This window comes from Capricornis sumatraensis, chromosome 5 (assembly GCF_032405125.1).
Source record: "Capricornis sumatraensis isolate serow.1 chromosome 5, serow.2, whole genome shotgun sequence".
In the NCBI taxonomy this organism is placed as follows: Eukaryota; Metazoa; Chordata; class Mammalia; order Artiodactyla; family Bovidae; genus Capricornis; species Capricornis sumatraensis.
The window spans coordinates 92,257,945-92,283,062 of record NC_091073.1 but is presented as its reverse complement, the minus strand read 5'-3'; the positions used below and the strand labels follow the sequence as shown (position 1 = coordinate 92,283,062).

The 25,118-nt window shown below is 41.1% G+C and overlaps 1 protein-coding gene across 1 annotated transcript in view; it reads left to right on the top strand.

The window, feature by feature from the left end:
- Positions 1-21,661: 21,661 nt before the first annotated feature.
- Positions 21,662-25,118, top strand: part of SLC13A1 (solute carrier family 13 member 1) — a 75,565-nt gene continuing 72,108 nt past the window's right edge. Inside the window, exon 1 of the mRNA XM_068972959.1 lies at positions 21,662-21,760. Within this exon, the coding sequence (XP_068829060.1) occupies positions 21,662-21,760 (99 nt within the window). The remainder of the gene's footprint in view (positions 21,761-25,118) is intronic.

The following is a 25,118-nucleotide window of genomic DNA, read 5'->3' as shown; positions in this document are numbered from 1 at the left end:
AGCTTACTTCTACTCCTATGGTATATATTCATCTAACCCATTGAAAGATAATTTTTGAGTGCTCAATAAAATACTCAGTTCTATGCTAGATCTAGAGAATTGGTAAGATGAATAAGACAAAGTCTTAGTTAAAATTCTTATTTCAAAGGCCTGAGTCATTTGGCAGAGATAGACATGTCAATAGATTAAAGATATGGTATAATAATCAGTGGTCCTCAACCCTGACTTCATAATAGGATCCCCAGAGAGACTTCTCCAGAAATGATGATTCTGGTCTCTAACCAAGAGATACTGGTTTAACTGTTCTGAGATAGTGCCTGGACAACAGCATTTTTTAATAACACCCAGGTAAATGTAAAAACGTCTGTGATGAGGAAAATATAGAGTACTGTGGAAACATTTAGGGATTATATAGGACCTCAATTGTATGTCTGAATTGATTCACTTAGTGAAAAAAGAATATCTAATTGAAATAGGGAGGAGGCTATCCCAAACAGATACATCAGTAACCTGCAAAGACATGAAAGTGGGAGGGTACAGGATGGGTTTATTTATTCCTTCACTCACCAAATACTTATTGAACACCTTTCTTAGAGCAGACACTATCCAAAGGCCCCAAGAGCTAGGTCATAGTAACCAGACAAATCATCCCAGCTCTTGTAAAAATATAGTATGATGGAATCGACTCAGTGGACAAGAGTCTGAGCGAATTCCAAGAGATGGTGAAGGACAGGGAAGCCTCGTGTGCTGCAGTCCATGGGATCCCAAAGAGCTGGACACTATTTAGTGACTAAACAGTAAACAGCGATAGAAATATTAACATCATACTATTAATTGTAGAAATGATTGTTAAATTACAATTCTGAGAAATACTGTAAAGCAAGAACTATGAGGGTAGACCCCACTCACTCTGGAGAAACCAGGAAAGTTTAACTGAAGAATTGTTATTTAGGCTGAAATTTGAAGGATGAGCAAGATGTAGTCAGCATAAGTAAGAATTCAATGCAAAAAAATCTGCTGGCAGAATAGCTGTGAAAATCCCTGATATAAATGCAGGGTCATTGAGTGGTCAAACACAATGAGTTAGGGGAGAGTGACTGGGGACTGTGAAGAAGAGAACATTTCCTCCATGTGGCCAGACCACCCAGGACTTTGTGGACCATGCTCCTGAGCACATCACATCCTTTCTGCTCCTGTACACCATCAGCAACCTACTGGTTTATATCTCTTGGAGATTATCAAAATGTCTACACCAAGAATCTCAAGGTCCTGAAGAAGTTCTGTCTCTTCGTTAATGTCCAGAGATGCTAACTGACTTGTCCAAGTTTGCGTCATTTAAAATCAATCTGAAGAGCTAAGTTTAGAACCCAAGTCTGGTGACTCCAAACCTGAGCCCGCTTCCATCACATGACAGAAAATGTTTTATGAGATGTTGTGTTTTATGCAACTGAGATTGTGCTAATATGTCTACAGTCACTTGTCTAAGTTTTATGACAGTACAAAGATGTCAGGAGCACTTGGTCGTTTGTTGTTTGTTTTTGTAAGAATAATAAAATCAAAAGATGGAAGGGCAGTCTTTTCAGGCCACACAGCGGTGGCTAGGGAGAACTGTCTAGATGACAGGAAACTATGAAGATAGATCTTTGTTTAGAGCCGGAGGGATGTTATTTACTCAGTAAATGTGTCCAAGAAGAAATGAAACCTACACTCTCTAGGATGAAATGTGAAGAAAAGAGAGGCTTCTCACTACCCGCATTCTACTGATGTAAAAAAAGAGCTCTGGTTTGTCAAACAGAATCCAAGGAACCTGCGGGAGCTCAGAGAAAGCAGCCGACATATCTGGGAGTTCTTTGCCCTGCTCAAAGCTCTCACGCTTCGTGTATCCAGCCAGGAAGAAAGCTGTGTCTGCTAAAGTTGCCTCCACACGCAGAGCATGCTAACTGGCTGCCATTTTGCTGGTGGGACCACTTCCCTCCAGTGACACCCCCAAGGAAACTACAGAGTATCTGGCTGGGTGGAAAAGATTCACAGTAAAGAAGAAACATATAGCCAGTTATCCTTTTTGGCACTTTTCCTCCAGACCGGATAAACTAAAGCAGCTATCACCACAAAATGATTCAGAGAAATGTTCCCTATTGATAGGAACCTGGGACACAAACTATATATTTAAATAAGTAAACCACTAACTAGTTAGAACTAAATGCCAGGAAATGTAACATCTGATGACTCACTAGAAATGTCAATTATTTCGTATATCTCTCAGTCTGTATCCTGAATTTACAATAATATAATACATACATATTTCAGAGAATAGAAGCCAGATTATTTTGAATTTGGGTGAGCCTTTCAATTGCTTGAATACATTCAAGGCTTTTATAAATTCATGATTATCTCATTAGGTCAGTATCGTTAGGAAATGAAATATCCAAAAAAGTGAATTTCTGATCACTAAAAGCAAAAACTTGAAATGTCAACATATATGTTCCTTTATTTTCACATTTACCATCCTTTGTATATTTCTTTTTCTTTTTACCCTGTCCCTCAAGGCAGACACCCCACAGCTCTTTGTTTCTCAGATCCTTTATCCAATCTGTCTTCTGGTTTGATAGATTCCACCTCCTCAAAGTTCACGTATCTAGTTTTGATTCCTATTTTCCCTTCCCATTGTTGGTGTCAGAGTTTATATATCCCCTGAATTATTGCAAAGTGTTTTGAACTCTTTACAGGGTTGTCTGCTTCCAACTCAACATTAACTCTATTGCCAGATTGGGTGCCATCTACCAATGACAACCCAGCACCTGGGGCCAGGCTTACTATGCTTGCTGAATTTCCAACATTATGGAATCCACCTTCCTAAGGTAGATGTCCAAAATCAACCTTTCTGGTGCTTGGTAGCAAGGGCACAGGCGTGAGCCCAGGGCTCTGTGAATTAGGTTCACCCATGCAATACTTGGATTTCAAAGAGGGTGACGGGGGAAGAGACTCTGTGTGAATTCCATTTCTCTAGTAGATGTTATGGCCAAAAATCTTCAGTTTCCAGTAGCAGCAGCAGCAACTCATGTGGTTATCTCCTGGGGAGCCAGTTTTGTGTGTGATGCAGAGTGTCATTCTTCAAAGTACTCTTGAGCCTATTTCTTCACCTCTCCAGGGGTCCTATGCATCATCCAGTATCCTGTAAGTATCCTGCCAGGACTCACTGCCCAGGTGCCCCAAGCCTGGCTGCACATAGGGATACAGGTCTGAGGGTCTTGCAGCAAACCACCCATGCAGGGCTTGTTGTGTTTTCAATTTCTACAGTGGTATTTTTACAGAATTCTAAAGAGAGCTCCCAAAGAGTTCATTTGAGCATCTGCAAAGATTTCAGTCTGAAATTATTTGAGTTGAATGATTCTATCATTGGAATTTCAGTGTGTTTTCTCCTTTTCATTCCCTGTTCCTTTTAAGTTGAGTGACATGGGCAGAGCAGTTTCCTCTCTAAACTGCTGGTGGCTCAGGGATTTCATAGATCGCCTCACTCAGATTCTCCTGTAGGGACTAGTTTCAAAGCACTGGCCCTAGTTGATGACCACATTCACTGGCCATCTGAGTCTGTCTACCTCCCTGAAGTAGCTGCATCCTACTGTTGCTGTGATAAATACTGACCCTTGAGAAAGGAACACTGTGTTCAGGTCCTAGATCATCTGGGAGAAATGATCAGAATGGCAATCTCTGGACGAAGTCAGTGTTGTAGAAGGTGTTTTTTTTTTGCTACAAAAAGTAGATTATTCTGTTTGTTTTACATAACAATGGGATGCTATGTTACAGTGGAATGCAGAGGTAAGAAAAGCATTGTCTTAGGGTGTCTATAGCTTAAGTTAGCTTTCATCCATGGAAGTTCAGTGGCTCATCTCTGACACCAGGATTTGAATTAGAAGATGCAAGTGTCCAACTTCAATTTGGTTTCTAAAACATGTAGTTAAAGCAATTAATGCTGCAATAATAAATGCATCTTTAAGTATGTCCTTCAAGCACAGCTCTTGGGAGATTCATGTTATATTCCAGAGATTACTTAGCTACAGTGTACAATAAACAGTGCTCCTCCTGGGATACGAGGATGCTTTGACCCTCAATTAGATATGTCTTTGATTTTTTTTTTAATTAATGGGGCAGATTTGTGCTGTAAGGCATCCCTGTTTTTTGTTGTTGTTTAGTCACTAAGTCATGTCCAACTCTTTGTGATCTCTTGGACTGTAGCCCTCTGTCCTTGGAATTGCCCAGGCAAGAATACTGGAGCGGGTTGCCATTTCCTTCTTCAGGGTATCTTCCCAACCCAGGGATTGAACTTGCGTCTCCTGTGTCTCCTGCATCTCCTTCACTGGCAGACGGGTTCTTTACCACTAAGCCCCAGGGAGGCTTGAGGCATCCGTGCTTCCTGTGATATGTAGCTGGCTAGGTTTAGACTGATCCTGTGCTATGGGTTACAGGATAGAATTTTGATTGGAAGAATCACAAACAGGATCACATGCATGCCTTTAATTCTATTAGTATATTGAGTCTGTTGCAAATATTTAAATATCAGGAGATTTCACATAAAAGAATATGTATCTGACATTTTTTTTTGAAAGAGCTAAAAAAAAAATCAGAAAGCTTGAAATTCATCATGTCTCATGGCAGCTGGGTCTGAGGATGGCTGCCTCCTTCAGAGGACCAGCTACTTTCGCTTTTACCAAGGTCCCCAGCCTGCCTTTCCCTTTCATATCTAACTGTCTGGTGTTGGAAAGCATTTGGGTTTGCAATCCCTGCTTACAGGCTGTTTTATTTATTATCCATGGAAAGACATTGGCCTTAATTAAATTACTTCCATCCAGTGGTCCTCTCTGATGGAAGAGGTACAGATTTCCCAGTTATTTTAACCAGAAATGCATTTTATACTCTTAATGGGATTAAGCCCTGTAGCTTGTGAATCAGCAAGTCTATTAGGTTCATAGAGAAGATCTGTTTATATCAAAGACATTCTTGTAACTCAACTAATTTTTGACACTCAGAAGATAGAGTACTTCAAATGATTAAAATAATTAGTAAAATTCTTCATCTTAAGATTCTGTGGGCTCTCAGGCTTTCTAAAGTCCTCTATATTGTGACTAATCCACCCATGTCAGCCTCCACTCCTTTTGCCATGTCATCCCTCCAAGCAGGACAGTCTCCTCGGGCCCTCTAAATATTCAGAATCTTTCTTTTTAGACTCAGTTTAATTCTCAGCTCATGCCCTGGCTAAGGCATGATTCAATTTGTCTGCGACAATCCCAGAGGAATTATTAACAGCATTTCTATTGTTCTCAAAAGTGTCCATGTTTGAGTCCTACCCCTGGCAGCCTCAGTCCATAGTGATACCTGTGTTTGTATGATCATCACACAGAAGGGCCCATGTTCTAGAGTTTAGCATTTACAATTTTCTTATTACATAGCAGATTCTTTGAGTAGAAAGATTTCTTTTTACCAACATCAAATATAATGGGCAAAAATAAGAATACACAAAAAAGCTATACAAAAAAGATCTTAGTGACCCAGATAACCACGATAGTGTGATCACTCACCTAGAGCCAGAAATCCTGAATGCGAAGTCAAGTGGGCCTTAGGAAGCATAACTGTGAACAAAGCTACTGCAGGTGATGGAATTCCAGCTGAGTTATTTCAAATCATAAAAGATAATGCTGTGAAAGTGCTGCCTCAATATACCAGCAAATTTATAAAACTCAGCAATGGCCACAAGACTGGAAAAGGCCAGCTTTCATTTCATCTCCAAAGAAAAGCAATGTCAAAGAATGTTCAAACTACTGCACAATTGCACTCATCTCACACACTAGCAAAGTAATGCTCAAAATTCTCCAAGCTAGGCTTTAGTAGTACATCAATTGAAAACTTCCAGATGTTCAAGCTGGATTTAGAAAAGGCAGAGGAACCAGAGATCAAATTACCACCATTGGTTGGATCATTGAAAAAGCAAGACAGTTCCAGAAAAACATGCACTTCTGCTTTATTGACTATGCCAAAGCCTTTGACTGTGTGGATCACAATAAACTGTGGAAAATTCTGAAAGAGATGGGCATACCAGATCACCTGACCTGCCTCCTAAGAAATCTGTATGAAGGTCAAGAAGCATCAGTTAGAACTGGATATGGAACAACAGACTGGTTCCAAATAGGAAAAGGAGGACGTCAAGGCTAAATATTGTCACCCTGCTTATTTAACTTATATGCAGAGTACATCATAAGAAATGCTGGGCTGGAAGAAGCACAAGCTGCAATCAAGATTGCTGGGAGAAATATCAATAAACTCAGATATGCAGATGACACTACCCTTATCACAGAAAGCAAAGAACTAAAGAGCCTCTTGATGAAAGTGAAAGAGGAGAGTGAAAAAGTTGGCTTAAAGCTCAACATTCAGAAAACTAAGATCATGGCATCTGGTCCCATCACTTCATGGCAAATAGATGGGGAAACAGTGGAAACAGTGACAGACTTTATTTTTTGGGCTTCAAAATCACTTCAGATGTTGACTGTAGCCTTGAAATTAAAAGATGCTTCTCCTTGGAAGAAAAGTTATGACCAACCTAGACAGCATATTAAAAAGCAGAGACATTACTTTGCCAACAAAGGTCCATCTAGTCCATGGTTTTTCCGGTAGTCATGTATGGATGTGAGAGTTGGACTATAAAGAAAGCTGAGCACTGAAGAATAGATGTTTTTGAACTGTGGTGTTAAAGAAGACTCTTGAGAGTCTCTTGGACAGCAAGGAGATCCAACCAGTCTATCTTAAAAAGTAAATCAGTCCTGAATATTTATTGGAAGGACTGATGCTAAAGCTGAACCTCCCAACACTTTGGCCACCTGAAACAAAGAACTGACTCATTTGAAAAGACCCTGATGCTGGGAAAGATTGAAGGCTGGAGGAGAAGGGGACAACAGAGGATGAGATGGTTGGATGACATCACTGACTCAATGGACATGAGTTTTAGTAAACTCCAGGAGTTCGTTATGGACAGGAAGACCTGGTGTGTTGCAGTCCATGGAGTCGCAAAGAGTCAGATGCAGTTGAGTGACTGAACTGAGCTGAATATTCTATTGTTTTTATGTGCCATATCTGCTTTATCTGTTCCCCTGTTGATGGACACTTAGGTTGTTTTCATAACTTGGCATTATGAATAATGCTGCTGTGAGCATTGGGGTACCTGTGTCTTTTTGAATTAGTGTTTTTGTTTTTTCAGATATACACACAGGAGTCAAATTGCTGGGTCATATGGTAGTTCTATTTTTAGAGAGTAGGTTTGCTTTTGTCTGATTTTTTTCATGCTTCTAAGTTAGTCTTGACTAATTGTTCCTTTTACCCAAGTTCAAAGTACACATTCCCAGACCAAGCACGGGCTGCTATATAATTAGTGAAAACATATGACACAGAAGTCAATCCTGAGAAACAGTTCTCTCAATGTCTATGAAAACATCTTCCAGATGAGTGTTCACAGCAAGTGCTTGAATATATAAGAAGATGAATGATTCTGTGTAAAATTATCTTAAAATTTCCTTTATATTATTTAGATTGGATTTCTTGATAACACTAGATTGTGCTATTTTAGGTAGCAATTAGGTATTATTAGGTACCTATTTTAAGTAGCAAATCACTTGACTACTTATTTAGGTTGATTTTTGATAGTTTCTTTTATTTTTAATGATATTTTTTGTTTTGTCTTTAGGGAAAACATAGCCTCAAAGGTTAGAAATCTCTAGATTTTTCTAGAAATTTCTGAGGCTTCAACATTTTTTCAAAGGAAAAAGTGAACATGTGTTCTGAAAAGAAACTCTAAATCGGGACTGGAGATATAGAATTGAGACATAGAATATAATAGCTAGAAGAGATACGAGATCATGTAATATAAACCTTTGATTTTTAAAGGGTGAATAATGAAGCCTGCAAGTCTAAGTTTACTTATTTGGAGGCTGCCCACAGAGAATTCGTTAGGCAATGAGGAAGGATGAGAGGCTCTAAGCCACAGTCATCTGGGGCTCCCCACGTGGCTTAAGCAGTAAAGAATCCACCTGCCAATGTAGGAGTCGCAGGAGACTCGGGTTCAATCCCTGGGTCAGGAAGATCTCCTAGAGGAGGAAATGGCAACCAATTACAGTATTCTTGCCTGGGGAATCCCATGGACAGAGCAGCCTTGAGGGGTGCAATCCTTAGGATCACTGAGAGTGAGACACGACTGAGCATTCACACACAGCCAGTCAGGAAAGAGTTGACAAATGGAAGGAACTTTCAAACTTGTAGTAACTATGGAGGTACAATACATATTTAGTAAGCAACTGGAGTGCTTCTCTCAATATGAAAAAGTTGACCCATCAGCTGTCTCAATGACATATTAACTAAGCCAACAGGGAAAATTTAAAGAGCAAAGGTAAAATGTAAAGAGTCATCAAGAAGCTGTCAGACCAAGACAACACTAGTCTTTTATAAAAGCACGGATAGGGGACTCGCAGATGGCTGCCTTGGATCCTTTAGATATGGAGTGAGGCTTGACATTGAAAGAGATTAAACTGACCATTAAAAGACAAAATTTATACACATCCAAAGTTTAGAATGATGCTCCAAGTAGCATGAAATCAGATGCAGAGCTTTGAAGGTGTAAGAGACCATGGGTTCTATTCCCAGTTTTTAAAGGAATCTCCACAGTGTTCTCCTGTACCACTTTGCATTGCCACCAACAGTGTAAGAGGGTTCCCTTTTCTCCACACCTCCAGAATTTATTGTTTGTAGACTTTTTAATGATGACCATTCTGACAGGCAAGAGATGACACCTTATTGTGGTTTTGATTTGCATTTTTCTTGAATAATGAGTGATGTTGAACATCTTTTCATTGACCCAGCAATCCCACTGCTGGGCATATACCCCAAGAAAACCAAAACTGAAAGAGACACACATACCCCAAAATTCATTGCAGCACTATTTACTATAGCTAAGACATGGAAGCAACCTAGGTGTCCATCAGCAGACGAATGGATCAGGAAGTTGTGGTAAATATACACAATAGAATATTACTCAGCTATAAAAAGGAATGCATTTGACCCAGGTGTAATGAGGTGGATGAAACTGGAACCTAGCATATAGAGAGATGCAGGTCAGAAAGAGAAAGACAAATACTGTATATTAACACATATTTATGGAATTTAGAAAGACAATAACAATGATTCTACGTGTAGGGCAGGAAGGAGATACAGATGTAAAGAATGGACTTTTAGACTCAGTTGGAGAAGGTAAGGGTGGAATGATTTGAGAGAATAGCATTGAAACATGTACATTATCATAAGTAAAACAGATGACCAGTGCAAGTTTGATGCATGAAGCAGGGCACTCAAAGCCGGTGCTCTGGGACAACCCAGAGGGATGGGGTGAGGAAGGAGGTGGGAGGGGGGTTCAGGATGGGGGAACACTGTGCACCCATGGCTGATTCATGTCGATGTATGGCAAAAACCATCACAATATTGTAAAGTAATTATCTTCCAAGTAAAATACATAAGTTAATTTAAAAAAGAAAGGGAATATGGGTTTTATGGGGAGAGAAGAGACTGCAGATAATTTGTTGGGAAACTACTTTACAGAAAATCATCAAAGATGAAACAGGACAGTGTGGAAAGAGGCTGAAAACAGACCGGCATTCTATTCTGGAAGGCCTTTCAAATTATGTATGGATATTGGACATTTTTTTCCATAGTGAAGAGGCACTGCTATGTCCAAACAGGAGAAAAATGTGGTCAGATTCTTTGGGGAAGATCTCTTTGGTGTCACTGTGGAGGATGTATCACTGGAGAAGGTGTTAGGAATGGAGACATAGACCAGTTATGAGGCCAGTAATAGTAAGGGAAGGCGAGTCTGAACAAAGAACAGTGGTCATGGAGATGAGGAAGACATGAGATTTGAGAGCATTGCAGGGATAAAGAGAAGAGGCTCCATGATGGACGAAGTGGGGAGTGGGGATGAAGAATAAAACTGACATAATGTCCAGATCCCTGGTTAATGGGGACCTGGAGCCTTCTTGATGCCATGACAAAGTGACCCTATGTTCTAGTTTGTTTGGGACTCTCCTAGTTTTAGTACTGAAAGTCTCATGTCACAGAAGACTCTCAGTCCTGGGAAAACTGGTACAATTTGTCACCTTAGTTATGAGCCTGATATGCTGGCCCCTCAGGTCACCACAGACATCTTCATGGCCACTAAACTGCCACTCTACCCTCAATCTCTGCCAAGTTTTCTAAATTAATGTATTCGTATCACACTCAGAGTTCCTGATCCAGGAACGGCTTATTCATCTGGGCAGGACAGCTGCCTCACTCATGGACAAACTGGCTGTAGACCCTCCTTTCAGTGGCTGCACCCTGTTTACCACATTCCCAATAGAAAACATGGCAGGACACTCAGAAGTGACTCTGGCCCCTGTGTCTTCAGGTGGCCTCAGTCTTGCAGCCCTGTGCTCTGTGCCTTCCTCACTGTGTATGTGGATGCTCAGTTGCTCAGTCATGTCCGACTCCCTGTGACCCCATGGATTAAAGCCTGCCCTGCTCCTCTGTCCATGGGATTGTCTAGGCAAGATACTGGAATGGGCTGCCAACCCTCCTTCAGGAGATCTTCCCAACCAAGGACCGAACCCGCATCTCCTGCATTGGCAGGTGGATTCTTTACTTCTGCCCAATTATGGTACCCAATTATGCTGTCTGTGGGAAGTCAGATTAGTGGTGACTTGGGGGCAGGGGAAGCACCAGCTCTGGAATCACACAGATCTGGATCTGAACTTCATATGAGTGACCTCAAGCAATTTACTTAGCCTCCTGGAGCTTCATCTGTAACAGTGAGACTCTTGTTGGAAATCAAAGGCATGACAAAATACAAAATACCAGCCATCAGTAATTTGATTTCTTTTTCCTTGGTCTTTATAATTTCAGGTGATGTCTCCCCCTGAGGAGACAGGCTGAGGTTCAGTTCACACTGTCAGCCTTGGTGTTTCCTGGCCAAGCTTCTCTATTTTCCCAATAGAGAATTTCTACTGAAATCACTGAGTGGCTGATGTTGAATCTGTCCAAGAGGTAACATCCCTACAGGAGTAAAGAAAAGAATGAAAAGCCTGGAGGAAATATGTTAGGAGTTTCCAGTAGTATTAGGTTCACACTGACTCCACATGTGATTTTCTGGATGTCTATTTATAGAGTCACACCTAGGCATTCACACATGTTTAATATTGATAACATTTCCTTTATAGAAAACATTAGCATTTCTAATTCTTAAATAATGATTGATGAATAATCCATTTTTCTTTGGCGAAATCAGTGACACAATAATAACTAATGCTTCTTATCCAGACAAATGCATATTTTGAGGTATAGAACTGATTGGTGAAGTTGAAAGTAACTTACACCTTAAAAAACACCATTTATGTCCTTTTTACCATTTATGCAGCCAAGAAGTAGAAAAGTAGACATATTCATATGTGCAATCTAAATTTCTGTGAAGGACAATTTCAACAATTTTATAGGAAATGTGATTTTATGCTCAAAGACACAGGAAAATGCCATCCTGATTGTCAACAAGGCAAAAGTCATTGCTATTAACTGTATATCAGTAAGTGAGATGTCAATATTGAACCAGATTCTAGAATGGAGACATTCTAGAAAGGGAGACAGTTGAGTAGGCCTGAGTTCATGACAGTATCCAAAAGCTACTTTCTAGTGCAAGAGTGTCAACTTGAAGGAAGGTACTTGGAGAAGGGAACTTGCTGAATACATTATCAATTATTTTGAATAAAAATGTGGAGGACACTATCATTAAATATGTTTATAGCATGCATATGATAAATAGCCCAAGTCATGGCAATTTAAATTACGTGTAAAAATCTAACAAGATGGAAATTAGTAGGGAAAATTTACCATGTTTATTAAGATGACAAGCTAGAGATTACTTAGCTACAGCACATATGCAACTTTATGGCATAGCAAGTTCAAAATATTACAGCAATGTTATGGAGCAAATGTAGCTGGCATTGCTCTAGGAACCACATCTAGAACCAGGGAGGTGATATTCCAGCTCTGCTTCTGTGTGCCCAGCAGCATATGCAATAGAGCATGAAACTCATGCCCTAGCCAGAGCTATAGAATAGCAAAAAAACTCCATGTCCTTAGTTTAAGATGAACTCCCAGGACAGCAAAGAAACTTAAAATCTGAGACATGAGATAGCATTGAAACAAATGGGTAAGGGAAGAGTTCAAATATTTAAAGGCTGTCATATAGAGGAGTAGCTTGATTTTCCCTTTAGTGTCCCCCCAAAGCAGAATTCAAACAGTAAATGGAAGCTACAGGAAGGCAAGTTTTGGCTCAATGTCTAAGGGGAGAAATCTAAGAAGAGTGGGGCTATTTAAATGTGGAATGAGGGGTGAATCATCCATCTTTAGAGGCATTCAAGAATGGGCTGGGAAAGAACGGGTTTTTTGTTTGTTTGTTTGTTTGTTTTGGCACTAATATTACTTGTGGGACTAGAAGAAGAATTTTCCCAACCAGAGATGCTATAATTCTCTAAAAGTAGAGAAAAACACATTTGATCAAGACTTTCGCTGTGAAATGTTATAATTTATTTGGGGGACTATGAAAATGGAGATTATTATGAAAGACAACAGAGTACTCAGCATTAATTGCTCTCCAATAGCACTTGTCTTATGCCCTACAAAGCCACCAGGAGTTCTTGGCTATGTACACACTGCCTTCCCCATTGGATAGCAGGTCCCTTGTGAAGAAAACACAGTCTCTCATTCACATCAATGTACTCACTACAAGAGTCCATTTTATCAGCCCCATTTCTTTAAAACCTCCTAGAATTCAAGCCATTCCTCATCTCTATTATTTTATATTATGTTTATCCAGGTCAAAAGTGTTAATTAAGCCAAACCCTCATGGTTCGTCCTCTAATGTGGTTTAACTCTGCTTCTGCTGCTGCTGCTGCTAAGTCGCTGCAGTTGTGTCCGACTCTGTGTGACCCCATAGACAGCAGCCGACCAGGCTCCCCTGTCCCTGGGATTCTCCAGGCAAGAACACTGGAGTGGGTTGCCCTTGCCTTCTCTGGTTTAACTCTACAGTCTTACAAACGAAGAAGAGAATGTTGTTCTGAAAATGTACCTCTGTGTCTTTGAAAAATGGAGAAAGCCTAAATAACTTATCTTCTATTTCTTTGCACTGATCACTGGGGAAGGCTTTCTTATTCTTTGGAACTGCATTCAAATGGGTATATCACTGCAAAATTATTGCAGATGGTGACTGCAGCCATGAAATTAAAAGATGCTTACTCCTTGGAAGGAAAGTTATGACCAACCTAGACAGCATATTAAAAAGCAGAGACATTACTTTGCCAACAAAGGTCTGTCTAGTCAAGGCTATGGTTTTTCCGATAGTCTTGTATGGATGTGAGAGTTGGACTATAAAGAAAGCTGAACACCAAAGAATTGATGCTTTTGAACTGTGGTATTGGAAGGACTGATGTTGAAGCTGAAACTCCAATACTTTTGGCCACCTGATGGGAAGAACTGACTCACTGGAAAAGATCCTGATGCCTGAAAGATTGAGGACAGGAGGAGAAGAGGATGACAGAGGATGAGATGGTTGGATGGCATCACTGACTCAGTGGACATGAGTTTGAGTAAACTCCAGGAGTTGGTGATGGACAGGGAGGCCTAATGTGCTGCAGTCCTTGGGGTCACAAAGAGTCGGGCATGACTGAGTGACTGAACTGAACTGAAATAACTTATCAATAAACATTGGTATGTTTCTTCATAAGGCTGTAAGTAGTCACAAGGCTCATACTTCCTTCCCCTAAGCAACAAGTTTCCTCTATAAGTAACTATTTGGACCAAAAGCCAGCAAATTCAAATAGTAATGGAGAAGTTAAGTGGTAAAGAGCAATGACTGCTGTAGCTATGCCAACAGAAATTTACTGCAGGAGGGCACCCTGGCTGACTTTCTGTATTCATGTTAATGACACACTTAGGTAAAAATCAGGTAAAAAATGAAATACTCCACACTTAGGTAAAAATTAATTTCTAAAGAAGATGGGTCAGCTTGACAGTAAGCTGGATTGTGTCAATGCCACTCACTACACTTAAAATGAAATCGCTGTTAGAAACTTTATCTTTTCATTGTCATCAAGGCCAGGAGATGTATCAAGCTCAAATGGACAATATATTTGGAGGCAAAAATGAAGGGAGAAATATCAACATTTTTCCCAAGAGAGAAAACTGAACCCATTTGTCTATGAGCAACAAAACTGAATTCATAGCAGCACTGAGATCCCTAGGGGAAAAATTTGACCTTTCTTGTTGCTTTAAATTGGTCTTTCTGCGGCTGTTGCTGCTGCTAAGTCGCTTCAGTCATGTCCGACTCTGTGCGGCCCCATAGATGGCAGCCCACCAGGCTTCCCCATTCCTGGGATTCTCCAGGCAAGAACACTGGAGTGGGTTGCCATTTCCTTCTCCAATGCGTGAAAGTGAGAAGTGAAAGTGAAGTTGCTCAGTTGTGTCCAACTCTTAGCGACCCCATAGTTTCTCTGGCTTTACCCAAAAGCAGTTTCTGATTGCCTACTTGAACCCTATGAAATCGTTATAACTTCACAAAAGGAGCGAACACTTGGATCAGCCAGGGTCATAGCGTGGTTCTATGTGGTTTATGTCTTTGGATCTTCAGCTTCCATTTTTTTGGAGTCCTAGAGTTATAGCAATCCTCTCAGAGCACCTCAAACTCTGATCTGCCTTCCACTCAGGGACTGACAAGAAAGGCTACATCTGGGAGTGCTGGTTCACCTCTGAATTCCCTGGAAGTTCTCACGAGGAGTCCCACACTGTCTCCTATGTGAAGGCTGCTGAAATAGGACCATTACATAATGTAACAAGGCAGAGTGGTGACGGACAAGCAGGGAGCAGGACGACTCAGAGTTCTACACATTTTTGAGTAGCTTGATTAGGTTTCCTTTTCTAACAATGGGCTAAGTATTCTGGTATGTCTTTTCCCTTCCCCTCTTTCCAGCATCCCCAGCCTCCTCCCTCCATCCCTGAATTTTCCCCTCTCATCCCCCAGAGAACTCAAGATAAAGACACAGTCAAGCTTGGTCAAGAGGAAAAAACATCCCATCCACCCCAGTGGCGGGTGTGATTGGTCGTGTCTAAGCAGAATACTGAAGTGTTCAGGCAGCTGCTGTTCTTGCCAAAAATAGATCCTCCTCTTGTGGAATTTGCTTTGCTTCTCAGTTCATGGGAGTTCAGGTCACCACCTCATGGGACACAGTTCAATCTTCATCTGTTCGGTCAGTCATTTACTTCATGGTATTAGAGGAATGATTATTGAGGTTGTGGTTAATAATGAATGATACCATTTTAGGAGTCCAGGGAGTGGTTCATGAACCTGGAGTCTCCAGGGCAGATTACCTTACCCTGGATAATGCCTTTATCCTTTAGTTTAGAAAATGAAAATCAAAACTGATACAGTTAATTGATGTGGGCCTGGAAATTTCACTTTCATCAAGACAATTCATCACCTTAAAGAATAGAAAAGTAAGCATGAAGAAATAAAAAATGCTAAAAAGTGTCAAAGTAAATGACTACTGGATGCCAATTAGGAGGGGGAAAATTATCTTAGTTTTCACAGGAGAAGGCAATGGCACCCCACTCCAGTACTCTTGCCTGGAAAATCCCATGGACGGAGGAGCCTGGTAGGCTGCAGTCCACGGGGTCGCTCAGTCGTGTCCGACTGAGTGACTTCACTTTGACTTTTCACTTTCATGCATTGGAGAAGGAAATGGCAACCCACTCCAGTATTCTTGCCTAGAGAATCCCAGGGATGGGGGAGCCTGGTGGGCTGCCATCTATGGGGTCACAGAGTTGGACACGACTGAAGCGACTTAGCAGCAGCAGCAGCAGCAAAAAGGTTTTAGCGCACAGCTCACATACGGAACTCAGGGAGTAAACACTTCACAGTGCAGTGTCTGGAAATGATAGAATTTATGATGATAACTAGAATATATAAATGGGATGCATGATAAGTGAGTTTCAGAAAGAGGAACTAGTCAAGGCATAGACGCAAATGACTGTGAAAATACTTGCATACCTGCCTCGATAGTCTAAGAAAGAGCAATCAAGTAAAACTGGCATGCACTTTGAACTCAACAAATTTTAAGAATGAAAACGGGCACTCATAATTGAAGGAAATGCAATATTTTTATATACAAGTATGCATGACTTCATTCACCAACAATAACAGCATGTTGATTCTTTTTCCTTAGTCAAAGCATACACTAAGCATATATACTTTTTATCTAAGTATTTATGGGTACATTTGCAATGGAGAAATATTCCCCTGTTGAACACACCATATGTATTTTTTCTTTGAAAATCTAAATACTTAACTGAAGAACTGCTCCTGTAATCCATACTATGTAAGCAATGAGGTTAATGGGTTCCTATTTATCTGCACTTATAGGCCAATATAGAGAAATTTTTCACTGAGTCAAGCGAGAGTCCCTTTGCTTGTCACTTTGCTAGGGACATAAGGGAAGTAAACTAATATCCCCGTTTATTCACAGAGTTAGCAAGTTTATTGAGGATTTGAGATTGATATGCATTATTTAAATAGTAATTAATGTCAGATTTTCTACTCACAAGCTAAAATGCATCTTACAGATGTTAATGATTCTCAAATTTTAGTATGCAGGGAGCCAACAAAAAATGACCCAATAGGGCAGGGACTCTGCAATCTTGTCAAGCACTCTGTTATTTGAACACAGGTGGCTGGAGGAGCTTCCCAGGTGAGTCCACGAGGACTCAGAAGTTGTCAGGATGGATTTATAGAAAGCAGAGGATTTGAGATGAGTGTACTAGGTCAAATTTCAAGGATGGTGGGATTTAAAGACAAAGAGGAAAGTATTTTCTTAGAAGAGGGTAAGGCCTGAAGAAGAGCACCAATTTGAGAGTAAATGTGGCATAATAAAGGGCCAACCAGAAAACAAGCCTGAGAGAAGTATGAATGTTGGCACTAAAAGCTGGTTTCCACTCCCCTTGTATCAATTATCTACACAAACACAACTCAGGTGTCTAACGTCTTCATGAACATAACCAGAATATATACAGAAGGAATCTTTCTTTCTGTTTATGCCTGAACCTGATTTTCACATAAGTGCTTAACTGCTTTGTCATGTCCAGCTCTTTGCAACCCCTTGGACTGTAGCCTGCCAGGCTCCTCTGCCCATGGAATTCTCCAGGCCAGAATATTGGAGTGGGTAGCCATTCCCTTCTCCAGAGGATCTTTCTGACCTAGGGATCGAAGCCAGGTCTCCTGCATTGCAAGCGGATTCTTTACCATCTGAGCCACCAGAGAAGCCTGATTTTCATGTGTTATGTCCAATTATAAGGCTTAATGGACATTAAGAAAGGAAGCCCTAGAGCTACAATTGCTAAGCCAACCAAATTGTGTACCTCTAGACAAATGCTAGATTTGATGGGTTAGTGCTTAGTGTCAAATTAATAGTCATTATAGCAGAAAAATGGCATAGTACCCCACCAAAAAAGACAAAACCCACATCTTAGGTGCCAGAAATAACTGAATTTAAATCATTGTTATACCACTTACTAGCGAAGACATTAAAGTTGGCCTCTTTGGAATTTTAATTTTCAAATCTGTCTAAGAGAAATAATTATAAAAGCACATACAATTCCTATAACTTGTATTGGATTTTGAAGACTGAATGAGATGGTCAATCTGACAAAGTAGCTGGCAGTGAATGAATGAACAATATTTGTAATATTTTCTATTTATAAAGATGTTTTAAATGGATTAATCCATGGTCATACAATGATATACTTCCTTGGTGGCTCAGACAGTAAAGCGTCTGCCTACAACGCTGGAGACGTGGGTTCAATCCCTGGGTCGGGAAGATCTCCTAGAGAAGGAAATGGTAACCCACTCCAGTATTCTTGCCTGGAAAATCCCGTGGATGGAGTAGCTGAGTAGGCTGCAGTCCATGGGGTCGCAGAGTCGGACATGACTGAGCGACTTCACTTTCATTTTCACTTTCTATTCAATGATATGATTCGTTTTAGATCAGATAGAGAAAACATCACAATTGTGATATAGGGCTTTCCTGGAGGCTCAGACGGTAAAGAATCTGCCTGCAATGCAGAAGACCCAGGTTCCATCCCTGGGTCGGGAAGATCCCCTGGAGAAGGAAATGGCAACCCACTCCAGTATTCTTGCCTAGAGAAACCCATGGACAGAGGAGCCTGATGGGCAACAGTCCACCAGGTCACAAAGAATTGGACACGACTGAGAGACTAACACTTTCCCTTCACTTTCATTTTCAAAAGAGATTTATGCTTTTCTGTGCAAATAAGAGGTGAAATTTGACAACTGTGTAACTGTTTAGCAATGTGATGTGTTGTGAAATACACCTTAAGATACGTTTCTAAAGGGCCCAAAGTCTCCATTCGAGCTTCACTCCCTGCTGATGCTCACAGAGGTATCCAGTCCTATCAGTCATTCGTGGTTAGTGTGAATTGTTTGCTCAAATCTTTTAACTTACTGACAGTTGAGAGTAAACTCCTGAAACAGGAGATTGGCTGGATGTAAAGAAAAGATAGAACCATTCTGTAACAAGGAGCAGCCACAGAAGATGAAGCTGGCTAGATCCTCAGGCCATCATAGGGGAGGTCCTGCAAATACTGGTCTGGTGAGAAATGGGAACCAGAATAGAGAAAATGATGCAAAGAATGGAGGCCCTGATGAAATGTCAAGTGTTTTTCCTGTAGCCTCCTTCTTGCGGGAGTATCACCGTTCCCTGCATGCATAGGCCTTCACTTCTATTAAATATCACGCAAATGCCTTTTCCTTTTTGGTGACATCTCACAGAGCAAAATCTTCTATGATGAGAAAGTGAGGCTCAAATGGTCTCACCAGGTGGCCAAAGGAAATCTGAGAACAGAAATGATTTCTCCAAAAAATATATATTATAAAAGCATGCAATGAACTGCGCAGAGTGTGATATAGGAAAAAAAGTATCAAAGGTGTTTGAAGTAACTCGTTCCTTTCACGTGTTTTTTAACACTATGATTACTGCTCCTTTACCACTGCTCACTATTTACTACTATTATTTGTAATTACCCTCCTTTTTTTTCACCTGAGAAACTCAAGATGTAATGTGCCTTTCTGGTTTGCAGACTTTTTTTTTCTGTTTACTATTCTGATTTTCCTGAATCACTATAGATGATATATCTTTAGAAATTTAAACTTGTAGAGGGAAAAGGTGTTTTCCCATCTACATTAGCAGTACAGTGAGGTGAGTTTTATTGAAAGAATTCTCTTTCTTGATGGAAAAAAAAAGCAGAGTTACATTAGTGGGGAATTAGAAATAAGATCTACATGTTAATCATAGATTGCATAAAAGTGACGTTATTTGTCACAAGAGAAATTGAATATAGGATGGTGCAGTGGTAAAGAATCTGCCTGCCAATGCAAGAGACACAGGAGATGTGGGTTTGATCCCCGGGTGGGGAAGATACTCTGAAGTAAGAAATGGCAAGGGGGGGTGCGGTGGGGCACTTCCCCGGTGGCTCAGAGGTTGAAGTGTCTGCCTCCAATACGGGAGACCCAGGTTCGATCCCTGGGTCGGGAAGATCCCCTGGAGAAGGAAATGGTAACCCATTCCAGTATTCTTGCCTGGAGAATCCCATGGATGGAGAAGCGTGGTAGGCTACAGTCCACGGGGTCGCAAAGAGTCGGACACAACTGAGCGACTTCACTTTCACTTTCTAGTATTCTTGCCTAGAGAATCCCATGCATAGAGGAGCCTGGTGAACTACAGTCCATGGGGTCACAAAGAGTCAGACACAATTGAGCAACTGAGCACACAACACACACAGAAGGAAATGTGTTTGGTTTATACCCAGGGCTAGTTGTTTAGTTGAGGTTACTTGGAGGATTAATTTACCAGACAATGAAAAATTAATCAATGACTCCCTAGCCCTAAGGTGTTTCAAAACATATCGTTGCTATTGCTGTCAGAACAGTTCCCATCTACACACACACACACACACACACACACACACACACTCACTCACTCTTAATTGATGCTTTTGAACTGTGGTGTTGGAGAAGATTCTTGAGAGTTCCTTGGACTGCAAGGAGATCCAACCAGTCCATTCTGAAAGAGATCAGCCCTGGAATTTCTTTGGAAGGAATGATGCTAAAGCTGAAACTCCAGTACTTTGGCCACCTCATGCGAAGAGTTGACTCCTTGGAAAAGACTTTGATGCTGGGAGGGATTGGGGGCAGGAGGAGAAGGGAACGACCGAAGATGAGATGGCTGGATGGCATCACTGACTCGATGGACGTGAGTCTGAGTGAACTCTGGAAGTTGGTGATGGACAGGGAGGCTTGGCGTGCTGCGATTCATGGGGTCGCAAAAAGTCAGACACGACTGAGCGACTGAACTGAACTGAATGACTCTGTACAAATTCCCTGATAATTATCTAGTCAATCCAGCCAGTATCAGCACGATAGTATCAACCTAATCCTGAAAAAGTCTTACAGGTGAGGGCTGTAAGACTTTATGATAACTTGGTTTCCTATCCAAAGAAGTCATAGCGTCCAAGAAATACACAGAACTGTGCATTTAAACAGTGAAAAAATTATTGTGTACCTGGGTGTGGTATTGGGGCTTCCCAGGTGATGCTTGTGGTAAAGAACTTGCCTGCCAATGCAGGAAACACAGGAGACACAGCTTCAATCCCTGGATTGGGAAGATCCCCGGGAGAAGGACATGACCACCCACTCCAGTATTGTTGCCTGGAGAATCCCATGGACAGAGGAGCCTGGTGGGATACAGTCCATAGGGTCGCAAAGAGTCAGGTACTACTGAAGCTTCTACATAGTATGCATGCACAGGTGTGATACTGGGGATCTATTAGCTATCAGAAGCATTGGTATTTATCTTTTGAATGAGAACAGAGAAGTTCTGAATGAGAGAAGTCAGGAGCTCTCCTCGGAGCCAAACTCCACAAAGGCAGTGGAGTTTCAATCTTATCTGAGCAAGCCCAGGAAAACCCATCTGTACCCAAAACTTGTCTTTCACGTTGGAATTCCTACTCCTGGGGTTGCTATTTCGATTCACAAACTGAAAATGTACTTCATTGGAAAGGATACTGGAGGCACCCAGTAAAGACTTGCTCAAGGTGCCACCCAAGGATGGAGCCTCATAATCAGGGGACATCAAAAGGTGGGGAGGGAACTCCTTGTGGGCAGACTCAACCCAGCTCATGGTTTCGCCTCCTAGACTTAGACAGTTTCTATTCCAGTTACAATACACAAACTAAATAAGGACAGTTTTTGCCTTTCAAAAACCCTAGCAGAAAATGGTCTTTGATTTCTCACACTCTTGGGCTTATCTCTCCATGTGAATTGTGACAGTAAAACAATAAAAACTGAGATTTAATTTTAACTCATGTTGGTGAGTCTGGGGCAGTAAATGAAGATAATGAGCTAGAGAAATATTAATCCAGGTCGGTTATTTAATGCCTGCCCTTTATTTGAGGAGAACACTATTGAAGCCACCTGTGCAAGACAATGAAATTCTTCAGTTACATTTTAGTTTATCGCCGGTTGCTCCTCGTAGTTTTCACTCTGTTGATTTTATTGCCATTGCCACTCATCCTCCGCTCGAAGGTAAGTGAACCTGGAGAACAGGCTGGTGGGTTTTCTGAGGTATCGAATTGTCCTTTATCATTGCTATGCAATTATCTGTCTTGGAGCTGAAAGGGTGGTGACACCTTGGGCTTGAAATCAGGATGGTTATACATTGTATTCTGTCCATTTTTCTCCCTTTTAATGATTAATGCTATTGATACTCAGTGTGATTAACTAGAATAATTAAATAGTATATTCAATCAGAATTGTTCTCTGCTTGGCGACCAGATGAGAAGAACGAAAGAATCATGACCCTTGAGATCCTGTTGGTCTAGTTATCAATCTCCAGGGAGCATCCCAGGTTAACACAGTCCCTTGCCCTGAGAGTAGGCAGCAATGTGACACTGGGGGAAAGAGCTCAAAGGACAATCGGAATTCCTAGGGATGATCTGTGCTATGTGCCTCGCCTCTTCAGTCATGTCCAACTCTGTGACCCTATGGACTGTAGCCCACCAGGCTCCTCTGTCCATGGGATTCTCCAGGAAAGGTGATCTACCGCAAATTAATTTACATGGCAGTTCCATGTTTTCGTGTAGGCCATGGAACCCCCTGGAAGTGCTGCAGCCCTTGGGGTCACAAAGAGTTGGACACAACTTAGCAAATGAATGACACAAGAACATTAGAAGAAGACACTGAAAGCAAGAAGTAATTTTCCTTGTTTAATCAGAAAATCTAACACATTAGCACATGTTCTGATCATTTGAGATTTTATTTATTTATTTTTTTGGTGTTCTTGTAGGGATTTTTCAGTTTCCTTTAAGTCTGGTCAATCTATTAAGTGTAGAAATATAAACCCAATGCATTTTTATTACCTTAGTAAAATGATTTGTATCTGCAAACATTTAGTGAATGCCTTATTTGTGCCAGGTGTGACAAGGGTCTCTTGGTGGCAAGAGCCAGGCTCTCTGCTTTAGGTCCCAGGTTTCCACTTAGAAGCTATGTGACCTGGAAAAATTAATTGACCTTTCTGTGCTTCTATTTTCTCCTATGTAAAATTAGGATTGTAATGGGCTTGTTGTAAGGATTAAGTGAATGAGCACCCACCAAGAACTTACTTGGAGCTGTGGCTGGCACACAGTAAGTGGGTTAGTGAGAATCTCCCCAAATTTGTTAACCCTACAATGGTGCAGTTTCCACCACCCCATGATGCCTTTTCTCTGAGTAGAAGAAAACCTTCCTGAGGTTCTTCTCTAACAAGCATTAACCAAGGTTATATGAGTGTGAGTAAAAATAGAATCACAGTGATTGAAATACTTCAGCCTCCCTCAGCAGTCTGCCACTGGTCTGAAGGAAAATTGTCGTTCAGTCACTAAGTTGTGTCTGACTCTGCAACTGCATGGACTGCAGTATGCCAGGCTTCTCTGTCCTTCACTATCTTCCAGAGTTACTCAGATTCATGTCCATTGTGTCAGTGATGCCATCCAACCATCTCATCTCTGTCCCCTCCTTCTCCTCCTGCCCTCAATCTTTCCCAGTATCATGGTCTTTTCCAGTGAGTGGGCTCTCTGCATCAGGTGGCCAAAGGATTGGAGCTTCAGCTTCAGCATCAATCCTTCCCAATGAATATTCAGGGTTGACTTCCTTTAGGATTGAGTGGTTGGATCTCCTTGCTGTCCAAGGGACTCTCAAGAGTCTTCTCCAGCACCACAGTTCAAAGGCATCAGTTCTTCAGTGCTCAGCCTTCATGGTCCAACTCTCACATGTGTATATGACTACTGGAAAGCCCATAGCTTTGACTATACGGACCTTTGTTGGCAAAGTGATGTCTCTGCTTTTTAATAAGCTGTCTAGGTTTGTCAGCTTTTCTTCTAAGCCTTTTTCATTCACAGTGTGAAGTGAGATGAGATAATGAAAAGTCCTTTTTGGCTCTGCCAAGTTCTCCTTTACCAACAAAGCTGGTGAGGGGCCTGGCCTTGGCTTCCCACGGCTTCAAGCTGTCACCTGGTGGGGGGTGGGGGGAGAAAGAATGACCGCGAGGGGCTACAGCCTCTCAGGCTGGGTCTCTCTCAGCACTGAGGTCTCACAGCACCCTGAGGTGAGAGGGAAGAACTCCCCTCCCCTACTTTTTATCAGACATTGTTCTGAACCCCCAGATTCTTAGAGAATTTCTTGTGAAAACAGCAGGCAGCCTCCATTGTCCTTGGTTTGGTGGGGTTTGTTTTCAAATTCCATGTGATTCATCCTCCCCTCTTCCCCCTGCCCCTCCTACCCCAGCTAGCTCTGAGGACTCCTCTGAGTCTCTGGCAGCCACTAGATGACAAATGTGAAGCATAGACACAAGTCTTTCATCTGAATGCCACCCCCACCCCTCCACCTGCTTCAAAGACTCCTTACTCCATTTCGTGTTCATGATGGCCTTCTTTTTCCAACTCCCCTGGTCCTACATGTCCCCCAGACCTGGCTGACTCTTACCGTGAGTACCTCCTGATTCATACCCGGACCCCTGCTATATTTTAATATCTCTGATTACTCTCAACATAAAGTCCTTACTTAGGGCTGAGAAAGTAAGTTAAACCAGTCAAGACAAACTTTGTCCACGACTGCATATCATCTGTGCCGCTCCTTTGACATATACATGCTTGACACTTTGCTTATCTTAACATAATTTTCAGAGAAAATGAATACAAACTCTTCGCAAGGGAAGGGCAAGTAAATAAATAAAAAACAACGTTCTCTGTGCATGATTCATTAACCAGAAAAAGTGTACTCTTGCTAAGCAATGTAGTCATTGACTTTTTTTTTTTTCCAAAGTGCTATGTCAAGAGTACATTAGGTCTGTGGGGAAACCTGGCATCAAGTTGCATTTGATGAACTGTGTCCTCTTTCCTTTCCCTCTAATCAACTCATTTGTTAAAACTCAATTAACATTATTGGGAGGATTTTTCCATGTACAATAACATAATTTCATTTTTTTGCTACTTTGAATGCATATTTAACCATTCAATCAACTGCTAATTAAACCCGAAGTATATTATTTTAACTGTTGCTTACAATGAAAGCAGAACTTTCTTTCAGAGAACTTAGGACTTCAGAAGGTATAAAATTGAAGTAGCGGCTACTTTGGTGTGGATTGAAATCATTGTATTGTAACTTTCAGGCTACCAAACTGTGAAGCCTATACTTCTAAACACAGAGTAACAGAACAACTAAAGAGTTCAAGCAAACAAAAAGTCAATTTTGCTTCATAAAAACACAATAAATCTATACGATGGTGGAACTAATAAACAATAAATTATTGACTGATTTTTTTTCATTTCCCTGCTGGATTTTGAGTTGTTTCTGTAGACAGGCCTTAACCCTTAGCTTAATTCAACCTTAATTTAAAAATGTAGCTTCA